This window comes from Hylaeus anthracinus, unplaced genomic scaffold (assembly GCF_026225885.1).
Source record: "Hylaeus anthracinus isolate JK02 unplaced genomic scaffold, UHH_iyHylAnth1.0_haploid 0, whole genome shotgun sequence".
Taxonomy (NCBI): Eukaryota; Metazoa; Arthropoda; class Insecta; order Hymenoptera; family Colletidae; genus Hylaeus; species Hylaeus anthracinus.
Genome location: NW_026533254.1, coordinates 1,789,978 through 1,813,323, shown reverse-complemented (window position 1 = coordinate 1,813,323; position 23,346 = coordinate 1,789,978). Strand labels below are relative to the sequence as shown.

At 35.2% G+C, this 23,346-nt stretch overlaps 1 protein-coding gene across 2 annotated transcripts in view; it reads left to right on the top strand.

Annotated features, from left to right (window-relative positions):
• LOC128891386 (forkhead box protein O-like) overlaps positions 1-23,346 on the top strand; it is a 317,193-nt gene that overhangs the window by 196,346 nt on the left and 97,501 nt on the right. For both annotated transcript variants that reach the window (XR_008460832.1, XM_054150871.1), the window contains exon 2: positions 22,149-22,273. Coding sequence is in view for 1 of the 2 variants with exons in the window: in XM_054150871.1 (XP_054006846.1) it covers positions 22,149-22,273 (125 nt within the window). In the remaining variant the exon portion in view is untranslated. The remainder of the gene's footprint in view (positions 1-22,148; positions 22,274-23,346) is intronic.

The window sequence follows — 23,346 nt, the reverse complement described above, 5'->3', positions numbered from 1 at the left end:
GTTGATTGCAGACAAAAAGAATTGAGAAAGTTCGCACCTTAAGAATTTAAAAGTTAAAACGTCACTGTGTTTCGCAAACATGGTAGAAATAAGAAACTTTAAAAGCTCCTATTTTTAAGCAATAACAAAACTAAACCAAATTAGTACTTAAACGTCCTTTGATTTGAAATGGACCACGGGATATTTCAACATCATCGAAAACTACGTTTATTATTTTTATCTTATAAAAATCATTTTTTAAAACTTTACTGTGCTTGGCAAACTTGGTAGAAATTAGAAACTTTAGAGGCTCATATTTTTAAATAGTAACAAAACTAAAGCAATTCATAACTTAAACCTCATTGATTTGATATGGACCACAAGATATTTCAATATCATCGAAAACTTTGACACGGAGGTACAAAAGTGATCGATTCGGCGTGGAATGGCCCGTAACCGTTAAGAAGATTCGACGTTGGCCCAGGCGTCGCGACGCCGCGTGGGCGTCAAGGGCATCCATCATGCCTTCGCGTGAATTACCACTGCTCCCAACCTAACCTAAGGGGTTTCCAAAGAAGAAGGAACAGCGTCAGTGGGAAGGGAAACCGGCGGCAAACTGGAAGAAGGATGTCCGAACTGGATTTCAGGCGACGAATCTTCCGCAGTTCGGTTTCTTCCACTTCTTCCTATTCTGCTAGTTCCTTATGCGACCACCCGTTCTTCCTTGCTTTCCGCTTCTCCTCGTGGTTCCCGCATCTTCGACATCTTTTTTCGTGTTTTCATTTACCGCGGTAGCTCTTGAGGGCTGCTCCAAGGGTCAACGACACACGCGCATTTCTTCTTCAGGAGGTAACTCTAATCCTAGGAAATTGCGTTCAAACGAATGTTTCAAGCTGAACCGCGATTTTCGCGCGCCACGACTTTAAGCATTGCTCGGTTTTTGCGTTCGAAACGCGTGTTTTTCGTCGCAACGCTTTTGCTACAACTACGTGTACGTCAGAATTTGTCTCAGCTTCGAGAGTTTGTTCGTAGGTTTCGACAATGTATACTGTCACACTGAAGGTTTTATAAGAGCTTGCTACACTTCATAAATGATAGCAAAAAGATATTACCACAATGATTAAGAAATTTTAATCGTATATTTTACATCGTACAATATTGTTTAATCTTAAGATTAGGTGTAGAAGCATTAACAAAAATAGCTTGTTCGGGATCGAACAAGCTTGCGTTTTTATTTATGATATCGCCAAGCATATTCTTTAATTCTATAATATAGGATATAACGATTTTATAACAACGATTACGAAATTTTAATCGTATATTTTACATGTCGTACAATATTATTTATTCTTAAGATTAGTCAAATGGTGTAGAGGCATTAACAAAAATAGCTTGTCCAGGATTAATAATGAATCGCCAAGTATATTCTTTGATTCTACATTATATCTTTAATTCATTAACTATTTTAATATCTTATATTATGTTTAGTGAGTGTTTCATTGACATATTTCGGTAACTTAATAACCAAACTAGAATATAATCTACCTTCCGTCAGAATCAATCGTTTATTCAACAGGAAGTCCCATCGGCAATTTCGTTTGACGTTTCGCTATAAAAATGATAGAGGATTGGATTAAGTGTATCTTATTACTGGCATCCTATTTGCATAGTAACGCTCAGTTGTAGATTAGATTCTGTGGATATTTTTGCGCTGAATAAATGTTTAAATCGTGTACCTATTTATTATTTCAAACGTTAAAGTAAAGAATTACGTAAAGTGTCAATCGAAGTGCGACTGTATTTCTATGTACGAGAGGACAATCGTAATCACGGAAGAGAGAAGTCAAGTGACATACGATTTAAAACAGCTCAATTTAGTTTTATTCGATTCGATATTATTAAATAATATTCTTCTTGCGAAGAAGCGTACACTATTCGTGGATCGGGAAGTTTTATATTCAGAAGATTATTTTCTAATCAATTCGTGACTATAAAAAAGGGAAACCATATTATTAAACAAGTTCAAGTATTAAGTATTTCTTGGGATATTATTTTTTTTGTAGAGACAATTTTATGTAATGTTTTTATAACTTTGAGAATATTTTAGGTATGCTTCAAAGTACATTTGGTAATTTTTTCAATTCATTTCGCACAGAAATCTTTGAGAGATGTATTGAAATTGGTACCAATGTTTGTTTCGATATGTTTACAATGAATTATTCAACAAAAACTCTTACAACAGATTAGTAAAATACCGAATGTGTTGTATATTATATTGACCGTAGATATACGTCGTTCGTATACAATTATACATATATTGATGAATATGAAAGCGCGCGTATATAAGCCTTTAGCAGCGAAAGGTGTAATCGCGATTGCGTGGGTCGCATGTGACCCGAATGGAAATAACCATAAATCGATTCGGCACGAAACGTGATAATAATATACCCCTACCAATTACTTTCACTTTAAAGTTCCTTATTGATACGAAGTGTTTCCTTTAATAATTTGTAATTAAATATTACACTTATTCGTTTAGCGAGAACGACCTCTTTCAGCCTGTGACTTGTACTCTAATAATCATAAACATTGCTTGTTACGAATCGAACCAATATCATTCAGCAGTTCGCTTTCCGCCAACAAGGCGGATTTCTTATTATTACCAAAAATCGATTCGGCACGAAACGTGATAATAATATACCCCTACCAATTATTTTCACTTTAAGGTTCCCTATCTGCTCGAAATGGGCCACCAACTTCAAGTCGAATTACTAATTATTCATTAGTGCCGACTGTCGAAAATATTCACCATCTCGTTCGACGGGGATAGTTAAAAATATCTTACGCCTCGCACCGTCGAGCGCGAGGAAAAAAAATGTTTCAACGGAAAACTCACTGACACATGAATACGAAAATTCGAAATGGAAGACGAAGACGATTTCCAGAGGAATGATTCGTAATTTTATCCAGGGTCAGTCACTTTGCGACCACGGACAGTGACGAATAATGGATATTCTGTCGGCGATGGAGAAGAAGGTGGGGTGAAGTGGATGGAGGTCTCCGCGATAAATTCGAGCTATATTTTTCACGGTGGAAGGATCGCGCTTCCACGTCCTCATAACCGGCACAAATTGCACAAAAATACTACCACGTATAAATTGTGGGGAAATCGGCGCACGCCGACAGTTCAGAACTCCCGGATCTAATTTGAGCGAAAGCCTTTTCCACTTCTGACCGTATCCTCTTGCCTGTATCGTATACAGGCGACAGAAACGTCTCCGTATTCGCTTTTTAAAAATGTCCACCGTCCAGCTCGGGATATCGTTTAATAGACACAGACGGAATTCGACTCTTAGTTCCCGTCTGCGGCTTTCTGACATTTATCAGACCGGCGATTCCGAACATTTCTTGCTCGCTCATCCCTTGCTAGATAATTTCCATCAAATATGCCCTTCGAGGAAAAAATCTTCTTTATTAACGCGTTTTTCTACCATAAGAAGAAAGTCTTGCGCCAGAATCCAGAGTGTTTATTCGTTATGATATGGCTTCTATTTTTGCCAGAATTTTGTCTTATTATGCAAGATAAGCTATTTTTAAAACGATGTTAAGCTATAGATTACAAATTTGCTTTGTAATCCGTGCGCATATACAGGGTGTCCCGGTTTTTTCCGGCCAACTTTTACCAGCGTGTTCTATACGCAAAAGTAAGAACAAAAATGTTATATGAACATATGTTCTCAAATGTTTTATTATGGTGTTTTAACTAGTAATACAACATGATAGTGAACTGGAATTTTGTCGACACAGCGTACGAACACGAACGTATTATGAATACCTCTATTTGTGTTTACATAAACACTTATATTTACTTGCTGAAGTACAGTTAGTACAGAGCATTACAGACGCATTTGCTGCGATTTGAGAGAATGAAGAAGAAATTAGTAATAGGATAGGGTCAATTTTTGTTAGTTGCCAATCCTGTATTCGTAATTCACCTAGAAACGCATTTACCATGTACAAATAAGGTTATTACTCGCTAAGAAAAACTTCTTTTTTTAAAACAAAATTAATGTTTATTTGTAATTTACACTTTGGGTGATTTCAGTTTTACTGAATTCACTCTTCACAGTTGCGCAAATAATACAAAAACCTAATGATGGAACTAATATGTCGGTCGCTTTTGACCGTAGGAAAGGAGGGTTGTCTAAAGGTTCGAATCGTCGAACCCAGCATACAAAGCGTTGTTCGTTTGCTTCGATTTTCCTCTTCGTCGACTTCATCAGCGCGACTCGCGAGTTACAAAGGTGGCCGTAAAACTCCCAAGCGCCACGGCTGGCCTATCGAGAAATTACCACTGGTCAGGAAAGTTTGAAAACAACCGGGCAAGGGAGAGCTGGAGGAGCTTCGATCAATTAATTATCTGCACCTATGTCACGATAAACTTTCGAATGTTCCTTCTGGATATCGGACAGCTCTTTTCTATTTGCTGATATTTCAACCACGATAAAGAGACCGGGGCAAGGTCTGGACTGGTAGAGTCGATAAAGGAATCTATTACCGCAGAGGGAGCCAGGAGAACGCAGACCACCAAATTTTTCAGCTCTTCCAAGATTGCAACACTGTGTTTCTTTATCTGCCGGGGAAACCGCCTGGGTCCGGCGAAGACATGGCAAATTCTTTCCCTAACAGATTTGCGATCTTTTGTGGAGATTTGATTGGTAGCAAGGTTGCTGACTACATTCGATCGCGCATTAATTTTTATTGGCATTATTTGTTTTGCATTGTGGATCCGAGAAGCAATAATAACATTCGAGTTTGATTTTGTTTAACCCATTCACTGCCAGGCAAATTTAAAGCGTTTTGGCTTGGGCGCCAAGATTTAACACAGACATGTAATCCAGGTTATTATTTTGATAATAAAAAGTGATATTACAATCTTTTTTTGCAATAATTCGCGATTCAAAAGGTTATAAACTTATCGCTTGAGTAGTTGCAATCATTTGAACTACGAAACATCTTGTAGTTGTCGGTGAATGTGTTAATGATGTCTCGTATCATTGCAGGTTAACGAGAATTTGGACTTGTATTTGTTTCTATGTGGAGCTGTATGTTTTTTTAGAATGTATTAGGTTGGCGCATATGAAACGTCGTTTTTCCAGTGTTTCAATCACTCGGGACAGTATTATCCATTTTAGTCTACTCTGTCATCAATTGATTGTAATCATATTACAGAGGAAGAAATACACTGTAAGGCGTACACATTAAAATACTAAAGATGTTTAGAATAGAAACATTATAACCTTATTATCAACAATTATGAATACATGGAATAGTTGCGTAACTTTTTAAGCAAGTGTTATAAATCATATTGTAGCTTTTGTAAAGCTCTTTCATATATAATTATTAGCTACATTAATTTATTGATCGTTTAATTTTTTTTCGTTTTTCATTTTCGAGTTTAAAGCTACTAAATATAATATTTTCTTTGCTGCTTCAGTAGCGTTTACCCTCCGTAGACAGACTATAATTTACGTAACTCCCTAAACACACATGGCTCTACGGCGTTCTACCGTTTTTTACCATACTTGGACTCGTTAAAAATATCTGAAAAAATTCAAGAGAGCAGTTTGAGATCTGTAGAAAGAGACTATGCATTGGGCGATGCATAACAAATAATTTTTATTATTGTTATTTAATGAAAATCGGTACGAAACACGAGAAACTCACGAATTCACTTAAACAGTCGGACACCACGGACCACATGTGTCCATGGAGGGTTAAACTCTTGCTTCCAGTAGTGACGTAAAAGTACACGAATCTCAACATTTTTGCATGATTTTACTAAAACGAAAACAATTAAACGATGAATAAATTAATGCAGCTAATAATTATGAAAGAGCCTTTCAAAAACTACTAAATGATATATAACACTTGCATATAAAGTAATTTTAATGACTTCAAGAAATTTCACAAACTGAAACAATGTAAAAAACCCACGAACTTTTGGCTCACCCTAATATAAACGACGATTCGTATGTACCAATCTAATAGTATCAATATTCACATGGTAAAATGTGTATATTAACGATTAATAGACTGGTATTCTGAATCGAGATATCATTCCTCTTAATAAATTTACTGTTACTTTCATCGAGTAACATAGTTGGTTAAAAAGAAAGCGGATTATGTTAGGGCGGAGGTTTACATATACAGACTCGAATAAGACGAAATTTCTGAAGATAAACGTATCGGTCAAGTCATAACTGAAAGTAAACGTGGTTTACATGTTGTTAAACTCAATTTTCGTAGAAACAATGCTGGATATAAACAAATCTCGGTTTTTATTCGCGACTTATTTTTTTTTTACAATGAATCAGTCTTCTTGTCAAAGCCTCTCAGAATTATTATAACTCTTTGCGACGTGCAATTTCAAATGTTCCCGTAATTATAAGAGCTTAAGGAACACGCGATGTTTAGGAATAAAGCAGATAAGAGCACACGAGTCGCGGACGCCAGAACGCGTATCGGCCGATCAAAGAGGGAAGCAAGTACCGAGGTGAACGCAGCCAGGAGTACTCTTTCGCTATCTGAAAGTAAGGAAATGTAGAGGAAACTGATTGGAGCTGTTAACGTAAATACGCGAATCGACGTACCGCGATCGGAAATCGGGATTAGCGAATTGGCTCACTGTTTCTGCCTTATATCCACTTCTGCCTCTCCTCCTATTATTTTATCCTTTCGTCCCTCTCTCGTTTATCTAGCCTCTCCTCCCGTACTCTTCAAGCCCTGGTTACAGCTCGGGGCCGTCCTTGCTCTTCATTTTTCTGTTTCGCCGTCTTCCTTGTTTCCCTTCCCTCGTTCCGTCTCCCCTCAGTCACCGTTGCCAGTTCGCTACCGTCTGAATTGTACGTTCGATCTTGCATTTGGCTGCCGAACTGGATTTCTGATTTGAGTGGTTGCAATCGAGCGGAATCCGCTCTCGTACAGCTTGCGAGTCTCCGGGCGAATTAACCGAATCTCCTTGTCGCAGAATTACGCGGCGGTGACCGTTGTACGCCGCTGCACTCTGCTCGCGATATCTCTTGGCTTTCGCCCCAGCCTAGAGAGGACAGTCTTCTTTCTCGTCGTGAACTCCCGTTTCTTCAATTTTAACAGTTCCACGGTGGTTTGTTCCCGTTAGTGTCTTATTAGGCAGACCACCTCACTCATCATCTGAATGTTAACCCTTTGCACTCGGATATTCCCTATGAGGGAACACCGTTAATCTAGCAAATTTTGTTAGGGATTATGTAGAATAAATTTATGCTAGGGCACATTTAAAAAAAATGCATGTTTCCTTGTAGTTTTCTTACTGAAATTGCACGAGAAAGCAAACCAAAAGATGGTGTATATACAGAGATATAGAGTAAAATATGTATAATAGCAGACATTACTTAGAAAGTGTATGAAGTAAAGGGTTTCCTAAAAGAGAATTTAGTGTTTTGTTTTTAATAATAAAATATGCTTGTCAACGTGGGAGGGGTAGTGGGCACTTTCAATTATGTTTAATTACAATCATGATCGGTACTTTATTTAAAGTGTACCAATTAGACATATCTATATCTATACTTATACAGAGTGTCCGAAAAGTCGGGGAGGAGCCGGAAATGGGGGGTAGCTGAGACGATTCTGAACAACAATTTCCTTTGCAAAAATGTCGGATGGGGCTTCGTTAAGGAGATATTAAGCGAAAACCCTGACCAATCAGAGCGCGCGTAGACCGTTCGAGCGGCCGCGGTAGCGAAGGCTACGCGCTGGGAGCCGCGCTTGGACGCGAACTAGTGACTCGACGTGCATCGAAACATCGACCTAGCGCGTAGCCTTCGCTATCGCGGCCGCTCGAACGGTCTACGCGCGCTCTGATTGGTCGGGGTTTCTCTTAATATCTCCTTAACGAAGCTCCATCCGACATTTTTGCAAAGGAAATTGTTGTTCAGAATCGTCTCAACTACTCCCCATTTTCGGCTCCTCCCCGACTTTTAGGACACCCTGTATATGTATATAAAAATGGATGTGTTCGAAACTGTTTGACCGATCAACATGAAACTTGGCACATATATGTATTTTTTCATGGAGAAGGTTTTCATGCTATTTAATTTGTTGTAACAATTTGTTGTAACTCGAAGATTTCAATTCGAAATTTCAATATTTGTATATGAAGAATCAAAAATGTCGATTGAAACATCTGCGTTACGGAGAACAAAAGACAGTCACTGACTGGTTCATGAAGATTCACGGGGTTGAACTGTCAGTCGAACGCAAACGACATAAAATACATTCACGTGGTTGAACTGTCAGTCGAACGTAAACGACATAAAATAAATAGTATTCTACGCGGTTGAAACCGCGAGGCGCAGCTATTTCTATATATATTACAATATACAATACAGTCAGTCCCATAAGCATTCGTACCCTCAATATTTATTAACGAAATTGGTGTAATTTAAATGAATGCTTCATGTTTCCAAATAGATTTGTAATTGTAAATATATAGATGTGGGAAGTTTATTCATGTACATATTTATAATGGAGAATTGATTTGGAAACTATCATTTAAATTAGACAAATTTCTTCAATTGATATAGAGGGTACGAATACTTATGGGATTGACTGTATATAAAACATCATAGAATATATTGAATATAGTATAAAACAAAATTCTGAAGCCTCTTTTGAAAGATTCTGTATTTTTGCTGTAAGAATATAAGAATATAAAGCTATAAGAATTTATAATCAAGTCTAATAATACCAAAAAAGACACGTTTCCAAAGTTAGACTAATTAATGTAATGCGATTCCTGTTCGCATATTTTGCAACGAGATGGCGCAAAGTGCAAAGGGTTAATGTCTATACATATAGATTTTCAAGAGTCAAGAGAATATATTTTTTCTACTAATCCTGGTTTTTCGTTGCCAAGAAGAGAACGAATCCTACTAACTCGATTAAGAATAGGTCACACAAAACTAATTCATAGCCATCTAATGACTAAAGAAGAACCTCCATACTGTACGAAACGGTAATCAAAAAATCACAGTAAAATATATGCGAGAAGAATGTCCACTGCATAATATTATACGAGAAACACGAAACCAACCAACCACCCTGAAGAGCAGCTTAAATAACAAGAATACATGTAAAAAATTATTCTTCTTTACAAAGGACAAAACTATCCAAAGAAATATAAAGAAGAATTAACAAGACACTACAAATGTCTAAAACATACGTTTAATGCTAAATACTGTTTATAATTATTGTTAGATGGAAGAATTAGTTATTCTAATCATAAGTCATTCCGTATTTATTTTAATTATATTATGACTCACATATGTATATAAATGTTGATCATGTAACTCACAGTGGCCGCTAATGGCTTACAAGCTGATCTGACAATAAATAAATATGTATATATAATTCCATTAAAATTTAATTGATCGATTAGAGTTATTTTACAAGAGCTCGCAAATTATGGAATGTGTGACAGCCGACCGTAAAGAATTAAGGGGGGAGTTTAACTCAAGTAAAATGAAAAATAATTGCTTCTTTTTTATTGTATAAATAAAGACCTACACCTTATAGATGTAACTGTAAAAGTCCCAGGTCGAAATTCAATGTTATAATTGTTTTACAGCGACATATCTATATGTGCCTCAGACGCACATACAACGCGTGTTTTTTAAATAAATACGTACTACCTTAAAAAAAAATATTTTCTTTTGGAAAACGGTTTATTTTTTATGTACAATAAATTATATCAATAAACAAGTTGAATATTACGCATGTGTATTTAAACGTTATCGAACTATTCATCGATCTCCGTTCCTACGATTTTTTGATGGAATAATGAGATTTCGAAATTGATATTTATTTTTGAAATATTGCGCAAATTAGAATCGGTATTCGTGAAATATGGGCTTCGTTTTCGAAGCGATTCCGGTGAATAAATGTTTTCGACTACGCGAGCTATCGCATCCGTCGCTCTTTCACGTGTAATATCAGCGCAATTATTAATTTCATTTGTAGCGATTAATGCATCCAACGGTAAAAATTAATCGTGCAGATGTACACATATGATTTTTGAACTCCACTTCCGGGAATTAAATTAAATCTGTCGATTCGATGACTCATGCCATGATGGTTCCATCAATTCCTCCATCCGTAATAACTTATAATTAGCTGAAATGCGAGTTAAAAAACTGTTCGTACCTCATTATTTTGTCACCAAGATTACGCGCTTTTGTAACAGTTCAAACTTTTCGCTGTTTCTATTTTAGTAGAGATCTGGTTCATCTCCTTTTTCGTTTATTTATAAATGCTACTGTCACCTGCCAATTACTTTTAATTCTAAAATACAACTGTTCGACTCGCATAAAATGAAACACTCGGATGAAATTGGATGTCTATTATTAATGCAAAGTGAATCGCTAGAATTGCAGTGTCAAATTATCTAGAACTCAGAAAATAAATTCAATTAATTACTACGGTAAACTTGTTGCTTTCTAATAGCAGTTTAATCCTTATTGATACAAAAAGCTTCCTTCAATAATTTGTAATTAAATATTACACTTACACGTTTAGCGAGAACTAGCTCTTCAAATCTATGATTTGTACTTTATTAAACATAAGCATTGGTTTTTATGAATCCAACCAGTATTCATTTTAATTTTCAATAAATTTTGACAGCAACAGTTAGTAACCAAACGATTCCAATTAGGTTTTTCGTTTCGTTGGTGGCTCGCTTTCCGCCAACAAGGCGGATTTCTTATTCTTACAGAAGTTTTGTCGAGCTGCAGCTAAAGTGTCCTGCCGTTTTACGAGTTGACAGAGTGCTCGCACTCGTATGTTTTTCGTGTGGGTGGATGCGCACACAGGTACCAAACGACTACGCGATCGATCCTGCTTCGATCGGCTGGCAAATGCTTTTTACGAAATTGACCTCGTCAATGGAATTGAATTAATGTGTACCGAGATGTTCGTGCAGATTGGTGGGATGGTCTTGTTGGCAGTCTTGGCCGATCGCTTTCCGGCCTCTATCTAATTACCTTAGTGCATAAACGTCAGCGACCCAACATCATGTCGAAAAACGTCCACCTATCGGACTTCTCATATCCTTAATATTACGATAGTGATGAACAAGGGATCTTCGAATTAAATCAAAACTGTTTCACCCGCAAACAGCTTAGCTCCATCTTTCAGGAAGAAGATTTTCCTTTCGCATAAATAAATGGATGAAGTTCGGAAAGAAATATGACCTTATGATATTGTCAGAGATAGTTTTAATTAACAACTTTTTTAATGAGTTATTTGTCAGGAGTTTTGATAAACTTGAACAATACGATCATAACACACGAAGAGAACTTTATTAGTCAAATTAAACAATACTTGGTACACTTCATTCTTAATGCTTACTTCACATAAATCTCGTGTAACTTAATTTCACAGAAAGATAGAATATGTATTCATAGACATTTTTATCATGGAACGTAACTAATTGGAATAAAGGACATTCCCTAATTCCCAAAAACCGAGAAACGCACACACAATATACATTGTACATACAGCACACAACTGCACACGCACTATATATCTTACACAATTACACAAATGCACACGCATTAAGCATACTTCCTAATATATATACATAAATATACATATTTGTCTTTGTATTAATAAATATATATATTAATGTATTATTACTTTTCATGTAAATACATGCTTGAATATAAATAAACATATGCAAAATTAGTTAATATTTTTTATATTTATTTATCTGAATATTATTTATTATGTATTTTCTTGACTCAACTTTAATTTTATATATATATTTGTTAGTTACTTGTAAACTGAATCTACTGTATTGTTTTTAACTGTTTAAAATAACACTACACATAGTGTTTTTCTCTATAGTTCGATGAAAATAATATATTCCCTAAGTGAATAGATTCTATTTTCCTAATTTAGCAAATGCTAATTTTGCGACAAAGTTTTGAGCACGGACAAGTTAATACTTCTTAAGAGATTTGCAATGTTGCATACGTTCCAGTAATTCTAGTCAGGTGAAACTTGTTATTATAAGCAACTGCACTGATTTTCTACATAATAATAAAAGTGATTAAAACGTGATTTATGGTAAAAAATTTTTATTATGTGAGTTAGATAGAGTCAGCTTTCAAGTGACATTTGAGTTAGTGTTACGATTTGGTATAGCATAATCTCAATTATCTGAACTAATACAGATATAATGTTAGTTTAAAAGGGCACTTGATTTGCTGACTTTTTTTATTATAGTTTTTCTAAATGTTTCAGAAAAGCAGCACAAAAATTAGTTGCAGAAATGAAGAAAAGTTTATATTTCTTCAACTGTTAAATTATAACATTTTTTTAATACGGCAAACTCTTTAAGTTTGCATTCTTGTTCTGCCATAAATTATGATTCTTATATTATTACGAATGCATGAGAAATTTGTAATAAAGCATAGTTATTCTGACGCCACATAGTTTTGCTAATGTTACCACGTTCCACGAGTCCCCAAAATCTAAGTTATCACGTTTTTTATTTCCATAATTAACGTTACATATCTCTGGCTTAATAGAGATCAGACCTAATGTTAACCAGGATTTATTTTGGCGGTTATATTTTTTTACTAAAACTCGAAATAATTAAGGATTTTATTTGTAGATAGAGTTACGAATATCTTTTTTCAAAAAGCCACGTACATAATTTCATACTCCATTAAAATTATGTTCAAAAGATTTTGAAAATTTATCAAACACCAATTATATGTATTGAGATCTATTATCTGCTTTTACAGTGTCTTGTGTCTTCTCTTCTTGTCCTCTGGAAATGGTAACCTTGATAGTAAGGCATTTGGATTGGAAATTCAACCTGTAGCGATAAAACAATTTTACTTTTATTTGCGTCGAATATTTAACTTCGCAGTTGCGGCGAATATGGAGTGCGTTGGCTTTAGATTGATCGCAGACCGCATCTTTAGTATCCACTTCCTTCCCGCGATGAAAAATTTCAGAAGGATGAGGTGTAACCGTGACAAGACAAAACCCACATCCGTGATAAAAGAAACGAAACTCTGCTTCCGTTCGATCGTTTTACACCGTTATTTCTTAAATTCTCGTTTATTAACGCTACCCACTAATACTTCGTTTCATCTGCAATTTCATTACATTTTTTATTTTTGTAGGGCAAAATATTTATCCATAAAAATTCCATAGCTATTTTCGTGTTACAAATTTGATCGAAACTCTAATTATCAATCTATTTCGTGTATGTTTACTGGAAAAGCAATTACCATGTACATGCAAACATGATTACTTATTTTGATTTGTAATTTAATTCAATTCTCATTATGATTGTAATTTAAGGTCTTTGTCGTTTCTTTACAATTATATATTAACATTCATTGAAATTATATTATAGACTTCTCTCGAATTTTCAGAAGAGTTTAAGTATTACTGAATTTCCATTTGCCATTTGCAATTTCCAATTTCCAATTTCATAGTCTGTTTCTTACTACTGTGGAACACTAAACTTTCTTGGATCTGCTGAAAGTAGCGTAGTGAATTTTTGAAGAACGCCGAGACAGTGTTTGCATGCAAGAAACGCCCAGAAACGCCGTAGAGTTGTAGAATGCATGATTTAAAAATGAATTCGATGACAGTGAATCGATCGTAGCCGGACTCGCTTGGTCGCTCGTGTCTGTGTTCACGTGCGAATGAAAAATTAAAGCATTCGTGTCAGATTTGACTAACGATCGTGGTTTACTATTCAAATCGGTGCTTGTTTCGATCGTTGTCATTGCAAATTCTCTCTGATGAATTGCGCTAAACAGATAAAAGACGTGTATATACTCAATATTTCAGCCAACGATTTTGATTTACTCGATGAAAAAAGTAAACAATCAGATTGTACGCGTGGATAAGTGAAAGTTTCATTCGTAATATTAATAAAAGCTTCGTGGTTGATTACTGCGATGCTAATTTAATATCAAACGTTCTGTAATAATACTTCCGTTGCAGGGCAATTAAAACAAAACCTAGTCGATACCTTCAATTTAAACTTTTGGTGTGAAACTGTCGGAATTTACTAATTGATTACAATGAAAACTGCGAGATCGGAATATAAATAATTTAGGGAAGCCAAAAATAATTGTGTTCTCTACAAAAGCAGATATATTACTTCTAACTCCGATCATAGTTGTTGTTAAAACTCTATAAATATTCGATAAAAACGTGTACAGTGCAATACGAAGGTATACTATATGTTTAAAAATGAGTCAGAAATATAGAATAAAATTTCGTCGTGAATGAGACTTCGTTTGCGAGAAAATTAATGTTAAATATACATGTGTCCCCGCGCGTGTTTGGATCTCTCTATCTATTTTTATAATGGTATTTCATACAAATTGATTATTAAAACTTTTGCCCGTGCAAGATTGTACGAAGTTTATTTTGAATATTTGCAAACTACAATTACAACCTAGCTTGGTAATTTACATTTGGTGTATAAGCATTTAGAATTGGAAAAGATTATTAGTCGTCAGATGTATCGGAAGTAGAAAAAAACTTGGTCTCCACAGCGAGGAACGGAAGTAATTTTATTAATATTTACAAGGGCTACATTTTAGGTGGATCCAAAAAAGACCAAAATCCAGTTAGTCTAAGTGACGTAGTTCTAAATATTAATGAAGTTACTTCCGTTCATTTCTCTGAAAGCCAAGTTTTCTTCTTCAAATTTCAAGTATCAAATTCAATAGGAAGTCCCAGTTAGCTATTTTCTGTTAAATAATGAACGAAAACAAGGAACGAATTTTCTACACCTGTATTACGTTCATTATTGAGAGTACTTTATTTCGTTCTTTTTGATACTTTATTGGTTAAGATACGAATAAATAATATACGAGCTGATCCCTATCTAGGGTGGTTGTTGAACCGAATTTATTCACTTCTATAAAATATTCTTCTCCATACTATAATACTTGAAATGTTCAAATTTAGAATTTCGAAAACTATAAAATAATACAGTAATACATAAATAATAACACTCAATAAGTAATGCATACTTATACTCAGGACGATAGACGCAGGACGATATTTGCTGGAAATTCTAATAGACGTAGAGATGTGAATTTAAAAAAATATCAGCTTATAGAAAATGATATGACGGAACTTCTTTTTTATGTTTACAGTTTATTCATATGATGTTTAGTTTCCAAAATAAAAATTAAAAACTTAAAAGACCTTTTTCCTAAGATCTCGTAATGGTATGATCCTGCTGCTATTGTCCTAAAGAAAAAAAACAACAGTAGAACAATCTAATTTAAGAAAAAAAATATCTCCTTATAGAGAATGACAAAACGAAACGTTTTTGGATTTACAATTCATTCATACGACGTTTAGTTTCAGAGATAAAAATTGAAAACTTAGAAGACCTTTTTCCTGGAGTTCAGTTTTTCCAACAATCTTTTAACTTTTCAATTTTTATTTTCGAAACTAAGCATCCTATAAATAAACTGTAAATATATAAGAAGTTTCGTCTCATCATCCCCTATAAGCAGATAATTTTTAAAAATTGATTTAACGAATACAAACACTTCTCTGAGTTACCATTTCTGGAGGCCGTATATATACGCCGTTCGCGTTAAAAGGGTTAACCTGTAACAAAATATGTTTAGCGATATAGTTTTGCACGATATTTTGGGGAATAAAATTGTTTAATTTGAATATCTTACTATTAGTATTCATCTAGCTTTTATGGCTGTTTTTCTTTTAGGAAACACAAAGAAAATCTAAAGGCAACTCATCGTATATATTTTCAACAAAGAATTTTAAAAAATACTTCGCTTTTTGTGACTGTTAGAGTAAAAAATGATTGCGAAAATCAAAGCAGTGAGAAATGGTCTAGAGCAGGGCTTCTTAAATTGTGGGTCGCGAGACCAAATGGGTTCGCTTAGCGAAATCTTGGGGTCGCGAGAGTTTAATGCAAAATATTTAATGTTCTCTTTTATTTATGTTATTACAGAAATGCAGTTTTGATGAAAAATAGGGTATGTAATTTTTCTATCTATAATAAATACAATTTTACAACTTTTTGTGCTACTTTTAATTTCATATTTTTGTATGTTTTTAAACAAATTCTAAAACTATATTTTTTCATGTGTATATATATCGTTACCCAGTCAATAAATCAACACAAAATATTGACATGTCTTTATTTTATATTCTTGGGGTTGCGAAAAAAATCGCAATCAGAAATGGGGTCTTGAATGAAAAAAGTTTAAGAAGCCCTGGTCCAGGGAAATAAATTGCCGGCCGTAACATTAATACCATTGGTCCAGCGTCATTCGTGGACACTTAATTCTGCGACTACTTTCATGGGTGACCATTAATTCAGCCGCGATTACGCTGCCGCGAGTACTTAGGGGAACCGTCTTCGCACTTTCGTCCAAGGAACGACGGACTTTTGAGTTCCCTTATCGTGCTGCCCTGCGGAAGATAGTGGACGTTCCACGGCAGGACAGCTGGGACAAGTATATGCTCCATAAATTGCGCGTTATACAGTCCATTCGGGAGCGAGATAACCACCTCCGCCTCCGTGGCTCGTCCCGCCATCTTCATCGCGTTCTTTTCGCTGGCATGCGAGGCGAGGGGCTGTTTCAACGAACTTTATACGGTTTTTGACGAAAGTGCCAGAGTTTATCGGCGGTCACGAGCATCGACTGCCGTCGCCAGAATCAACGAGCCACTCCGATGGAACTCGTTTCTCAATGGCCCTGTGTCCTCTAGCTGGATCGTTCCTGCTTCGAATAGTTCCCCCGATATGCAAGAAAAGCGTCCACCGTGAAATTACGTCATCGTCTCGGTCTGGGTGTCAGTGGCTCCGCGACTTTGGGAGAAAATCGTGCTTTCAGGGACCGAAAGTCTCCCTCTTATCGCTCTCCGGAGCTTTTCAACTTTTTCTCAAACTAGAGACACGTATCCGGCGCACTCAAAACAATCACTATATTTATCGCGTTTCGAATCTAACTTGCAAATACGACGGTTAATCATCATTCGGGTGTTTACAGTGTCGAAACTGTTGTGTATGTGTAAGTTTAGGTTGAACAGTGTCGTTGGCACTACTCGCACTTTGTGTGAATAGTTCGGATGCAGTCGGTAATTATATAACGAGAATGCTGGAAACTCGTTATCCTTTGAATAATTAACTACTAAAGTTCTGAATTTGCAATTCTTAGAAAAGTCGAAGTAGTTATTCTTGAAGCTAGTATTATTAAATTCAATATTTAATCGTATTCGCACGTGTTTGTAATCGTTGATTACAAATCCATTTTATCAATTTTATTATTATTATATTAAGCAGCTGCTTATCATCTTGCTAGTGTTGTCTGTGATTTCTTAAACAAAAACCAACTTTTGAATGTATGCAAACTTTTACATTTTCAAAGTCCCCAGTTTTTCTTGAAATATCTTCGATACAACAGATACCGTCAATGTTAAAAGCTTGGCATCGAACCAACTAATGAAATTTAATTAAATCTCAGTGTGTTAATGTTTCTCCATTTCAGTAAACGAAATAACATCTATCGACCATCGTGTCCAGAGCGATTTTAATTGTTTCGCTTCTCGTTCACTGCACTGATCAAAGTAAAAGTTTGCTTCGATAACACGTATCCTTGTATATCTTTCGTTCGTTGCTGTGTGCGTTTATCCAATTCTCCATTTTCATCCTTTTTCCTCGAAATCGTTTTACGTTCAGTATTGTTAAATATTATTCTATGGAAAAAGCGAGTATTAAAAACGAATACTGCAAATAAACAATTGATACGTACAATTTTAAGAAGATTTAATTATTCAAAATGGAACTTCAGGCATTTTTGTTTTACTTTGACAACCGTTAAAATCTCGATTTACAACAGATTTTTTAATGTTACTTAAAAATACATGTTTAGTTCGCTGTATTTTTTCAAACATTTAGTCGATATATACAATGCAAACGTTTGTAGTAAAACCTGTTGGATCGCCATGTTAATTATACCTAAGCTGCTATCCTTATTTTCTTACAAAAAAACAATATCTTAAACACCCTTGTGAAAAACCTTTTCTTAATATACAATTGTGTCATATGAAGAACATACATACAATTAATAAAATGATCTTGAGAACGTGTATCGATAAATTGTTTCTCAGTAATCATAAGAACGTTCGTTTAAATGTTTGCTGATACTCTTCTCGTCGCGCGGTATCGAAACACGAACGACAAGGGTCCATTTAAAAATCAGAATAGCGGCGCCAAAAATGTCTTCACCTTCGAAGTGCACCATCGATAAACGCGGGGAAATGATAGGGCTGTAAAGTCCTTCTGTATAGCTCACGACTGAATGGCTGGAATAGCTGGATCGCCATCGTGAACCCTATGAGTCTGTCACGAAGTAAAAGGTAAAAAGAATCGGCGATGCGAATCGATCGTAAAAGCTTCCTCATCGGTACTCGCGACAGCGCCTTACCGATAAATACTTTAGTTATCTGATGACGGCTGTCAGTTGGATGTACATCGGTGGAGGAGTCGGTCAAGTTTTGCGGACAATATACCTGTATGTGCTGTGAACGCTTCAACTGTTCTGGTATAATCAAAATAATGAGTTGTACGCCTTAAAAACACATTTATATATTTGCCTATGTTTAACACGTTAGCTACCAGGATCTGACAAGATAATCTTGCGTACAGACCGAAGTGTTTCTTGTTACAATATTACTCCAATTGATAGGATTTCTTCTATGATATACATATTTATAAAATTCCAAGTAAGCAAAGAATTATACAATCGTAAATTTAGAATTTATACAATCCTAAAGATGTTTGAGAGAGGTAATTGGTTATGAAGATGAATGAAAACATTAAAAAAAAAGATATGTTAGTTGCAATTAAAATTAATAATTGTTCACGAGTATTGTATGAAAATTCATCCATTATATATGTATACATTCATCTATTGCATATTATATTAATTGACACTTATCAACACCAGTAGGATTAACTTTCAATGTCTATTATATATGGATTTTAAAAAATAGATTAAAGATCTTGTTATTCACAGATTTTATGTGTTGTAGGATAAAAGAGATTCGATTTAGTACAGAATTGAAAAAAAAAAAAGAAACCATTAATCCCAAACGGTATTGTCAGCAATTGGTCAAATTAAGCACCACGCTTAAAGATAAAAGGCCTGCGCTCGTTAACAGAAGAGAGATTGCTGTACACCGTGACAACATTTGGGTTGGGTAGTAATTAACGATTAGCTATGATCTCCTGACTTAGAGCTATCAGATTATCACGTGTGTCGTCCGTTGCGTTATTTATTGCATGATAACAAATAATGATATTTTAAGGATATTGTCTGTTCTGAAATTAACTAGCTTAAATTATCCGCGCTATTGCATCCTAACAGTAAGAAATAACACAAGAGAAAACGACCTTAACGCTGTTGAAGACTAGAGTTGGCTTTAAATAGCCTCTCCTCCCCATTAATTGTAAAAGGTTTCTCAAAAGGGACTTTACAATTTTTTTCTTTAATAAAATACAAGCATGTTATTTGGTCGCATAGTTTAGGAGATAATGAAACATCAAAATAATTCACAGAGAAATGAATTTGTTGAAGTTTGGAAAATACATATTTATTAAATTAAATAAAATTATTTACAATTTTATATTTGAATTTATATTTATGTGAATGTTAATAATTTATTGTAATCAAAATATTTATGTAATTTTTTTGTTTCAGTATGAATAAAAGTAAATTTAATTATATATAGTGATTATTGTATTGTAAAAAAATATTTAAATAATAAAAAATATGGATTAAATTTTATACCTTTTGTATATTTCAGGGTTTATTTAAATTTACTTATAGGGGATTCATCACACGACCAAGTTCGTCATTAACATTTACGTTTAAAAATCTATCTCTACATTACACTCAGTTAAATGCGTTCATCTGTTACGAAGTAATTATTGCACTTACGTGAATAAGAATAATATTCTGTGGCAGTGAAACTGCGAGGCGCAGCTACTTTTATAATAAAGCTAAGTTGATGAGTGTGCATTTACTAAATGTACGCAGCGATGGCAACAACTAATATCTACGAAAATATGAACTTATTAACGCACCTTTCGGAAAACCCTTGATAAAGATCGAAGGGTGCTGGAACACTTTTAAACGGCAGTGTATATTTCAGGGAAATCTGTCCGCGACGCTTTTACTGCAACTGTATAATTTCAATTCCGTTTAAATTTACGAGGACCGAACGCAACTACATACATCCCTCGGCGCGGGCATCTCGCCCCTATCGATATTTCGATTCCAGTTTCTTTTACTATCTTACGTTTGCGCGTAACACGAGCGGCTGAAATCTACACGGGCGATTGCATTGTCAGAGTCGTTTTATACCATGTACAAAATCGATTCGAAGAGTGAGTCATGAGGGCTACGTTTTATTGTGCTTCGTAGACAGAGACGTTTCTCCGGGGCTTGTTCATTAGGCAAATTGAATCGACTACGGTGCTGGTCCTTCCTCCCAAAAATTTCGGAAAGCTTCTACCCTAATATGAAAGTATCGTCGAGAAGCGATAACAATTTCCTTTCGTCTTCGTCCCGGAGCACTAGTTTCCCCTATGCAGAGGAAGGAGGGCTTTTACGTAAAGAGCGCACGATACAGCGGCAAATAAAAATTACTTTTTCAAAATTGATGCTTTGTACCGTTCCTCGCGACGCGATATGACGACCATTTTCGGGAACTTTTCAAAATTACAAGAATCTGCTTCCACTACTATCGTTCTGTAAGGACTGTAAGCAAAGTGTACCTTTTATTCGACGAACCATGTCGACGTTCGCGATTCGTTAGCGAAATTGCGAGTACTCCAAGCAAATTTGGAACGCTATTTGCGAACGTTTCAGCAAACTCTAAATCGCAGTTTGCCATTCGTATGCTTACCATTCGTATGCTTAGCGACATTGTCGGTATTTTTGTTGCATTACTCATTTTATATTTGTGAAAATGGTATCGTAACCACTAATTCTTCGCCATCTGGACCATCAGCAAGAGCAGAAATAGTTACAGTAGCTATAAACAAATTGTGTAATGACAACAAAGGAGAACGGAATAAAGATTTTCGAGAACGTTTGTTTCGATTTGCAGATTGTTGTGGTTGGTTAGAAATATAAAGGGTGGGGGAAATCATTACCTCTGAATTTCCACAATTTATATTAAATCTGTTCAATTTAAAAACAGATGGTGTATAAGAAAAATGACGGTGTTTTATGGAAATATTATCGATATATAATTTTGACCTTATACTATAGACAGGGTGTCCCAAAAATGTTGGAAGTCCTTGAAAGAGATAGTTCAGGGAGAGATTTGAAACAACTTTGTCCTTAGCGAAAATGTGAACCACCCTTTTCAAAGTCTTCCAACATTTTTAGGACACCCTGTATAACCCAACGCAGACCTAACTTACTTAGATATTATATAAAATAAAAATGGTATGCCGTAAATATTCTTAGCAACAATGTTTTTTAAACAATCAATAAATAGAATCAGTTTGTCACAACATAGTATTAAATAAACTGCATGTAAGCCCCTGATCTTTGTCGCGTTTATTATTCTTTTTTAATAAGCAACGATACCTGTGAAAAATTTAAATTAAAACGTACATATGTATGTATTCAATTTAAGTAAGCGTATCCAGTACACGAATACAATTCTTTTTTAAGAAAGAGTTGCTAAGTACTTTTAATAATATATCCTTAACTGTAAGCACGCCTATATTTAAATATATTTAGATATACTGAAAAGGATCAATAATAAAATTAATAAAATTAAACAAAGTTAGCAGAAGGCTTTTAAAATTCAGGATGACTCTTCGGAGTTAAGTGCTTAGCTTTTTCTGCATGGTGGAATATTTTTTACTCATATGTTATTAGCAAATTAAAAAAATTATAATTAAAAAAATGTTATTCGAAGCCGAATGTGTAATGGAATTTCAGTTCGGTACAGCTTAAGTGTTATTTTTCTTTTGAATCGTGTGTCTCAAAGAATTAAGAACGCATTCTTTCTGTTCACAGAACTCCATAAGACACAACTTATCGTTGCACAGTCGATTCATGAGGGTCCAGAATGAAGGTACCGGAAAGAGCTCCTGGTGGATGATAAATAACGACGCCAAGCCTGGTAAATCGTCACGACGAAGGTAAGTTGGCCTACAGCGTACACTGTCTCCCGAATAACTGACCTCATTAATTTCTCTTCTCGCTGAATTTGATATAGTCATACTCGTTCTCATCTTTGATTCGAAGACTCTGCAGTCTCTACCTATATATCAGCAATTATTCCAAATATGTAGACGAATTTAACACGTTGACGCCGGCTTGCATCACCGGTGGGTCATGCTTGTCTGTTCCGCAGAGCGGCGTGCATCACCGGTGGGTCATACATCGTACTGAACCTTGCAGTTTGATGCCGCGCCGCGCGCCGCCCCATCAAACGAATTGTGAAATCGAGCGCCGTCTCACGGCGCAGACACTGAAAACGTCAACGAAAAACGTCAACGTGTTAAAACGAAATCTATTTAGCCTTAAATGAGTTTATAATCTTTAAAATTATATAACGGTGAATGAGGCGATCTGAAATATACAGAGTGAGGCATTTAAAATAGGCCACCTGAACGATTCGCTTATTTTTAGTGATAGAAAAAAAAGTATCGAACAAGAGTTGTTTGATTTCGAAGGGCACGTGACGTGGTGCCAATAACTTTTTTATTGGTGGAAGCGATGGCAAGATATGAAGATCGACTCTGGTCTTTTTTTTAAATAGAATGATATAATTTCTTATACACATTCTGATAGAACATTTCAAGACGAATATAATGACGTATAGTTGAAGGTCATTCAAGGTTACACAGGCTGACTATAATAGAAAAAAAATTGTTTCAAGGCACTCTTCAAAGTATTTCATTAACGTTCTTATTTTCGTACTTACTGCTACAGCAAATGTTCAAAATGATGACTTTGAACTTGAATGCATTTTTCTAAAACGTCTTAATGTAGAAAACACTGCACGATAAACTTCATTTGAATCAATTGCAATTCAAGCTCTTCTTATTCTCTCGTTCTTATCTTCTCTGGTTGTTGGTATTTCGCTGTATAGTTGCTATTTTAATTTTTCCTATAAATAAAAATCCATGGTTGTTAAATCAGGAGAACGTACTGACCATTTAATATTTCGAGCAGATTGAGCAGGGCATCCATCTTGCTGGTATCATAT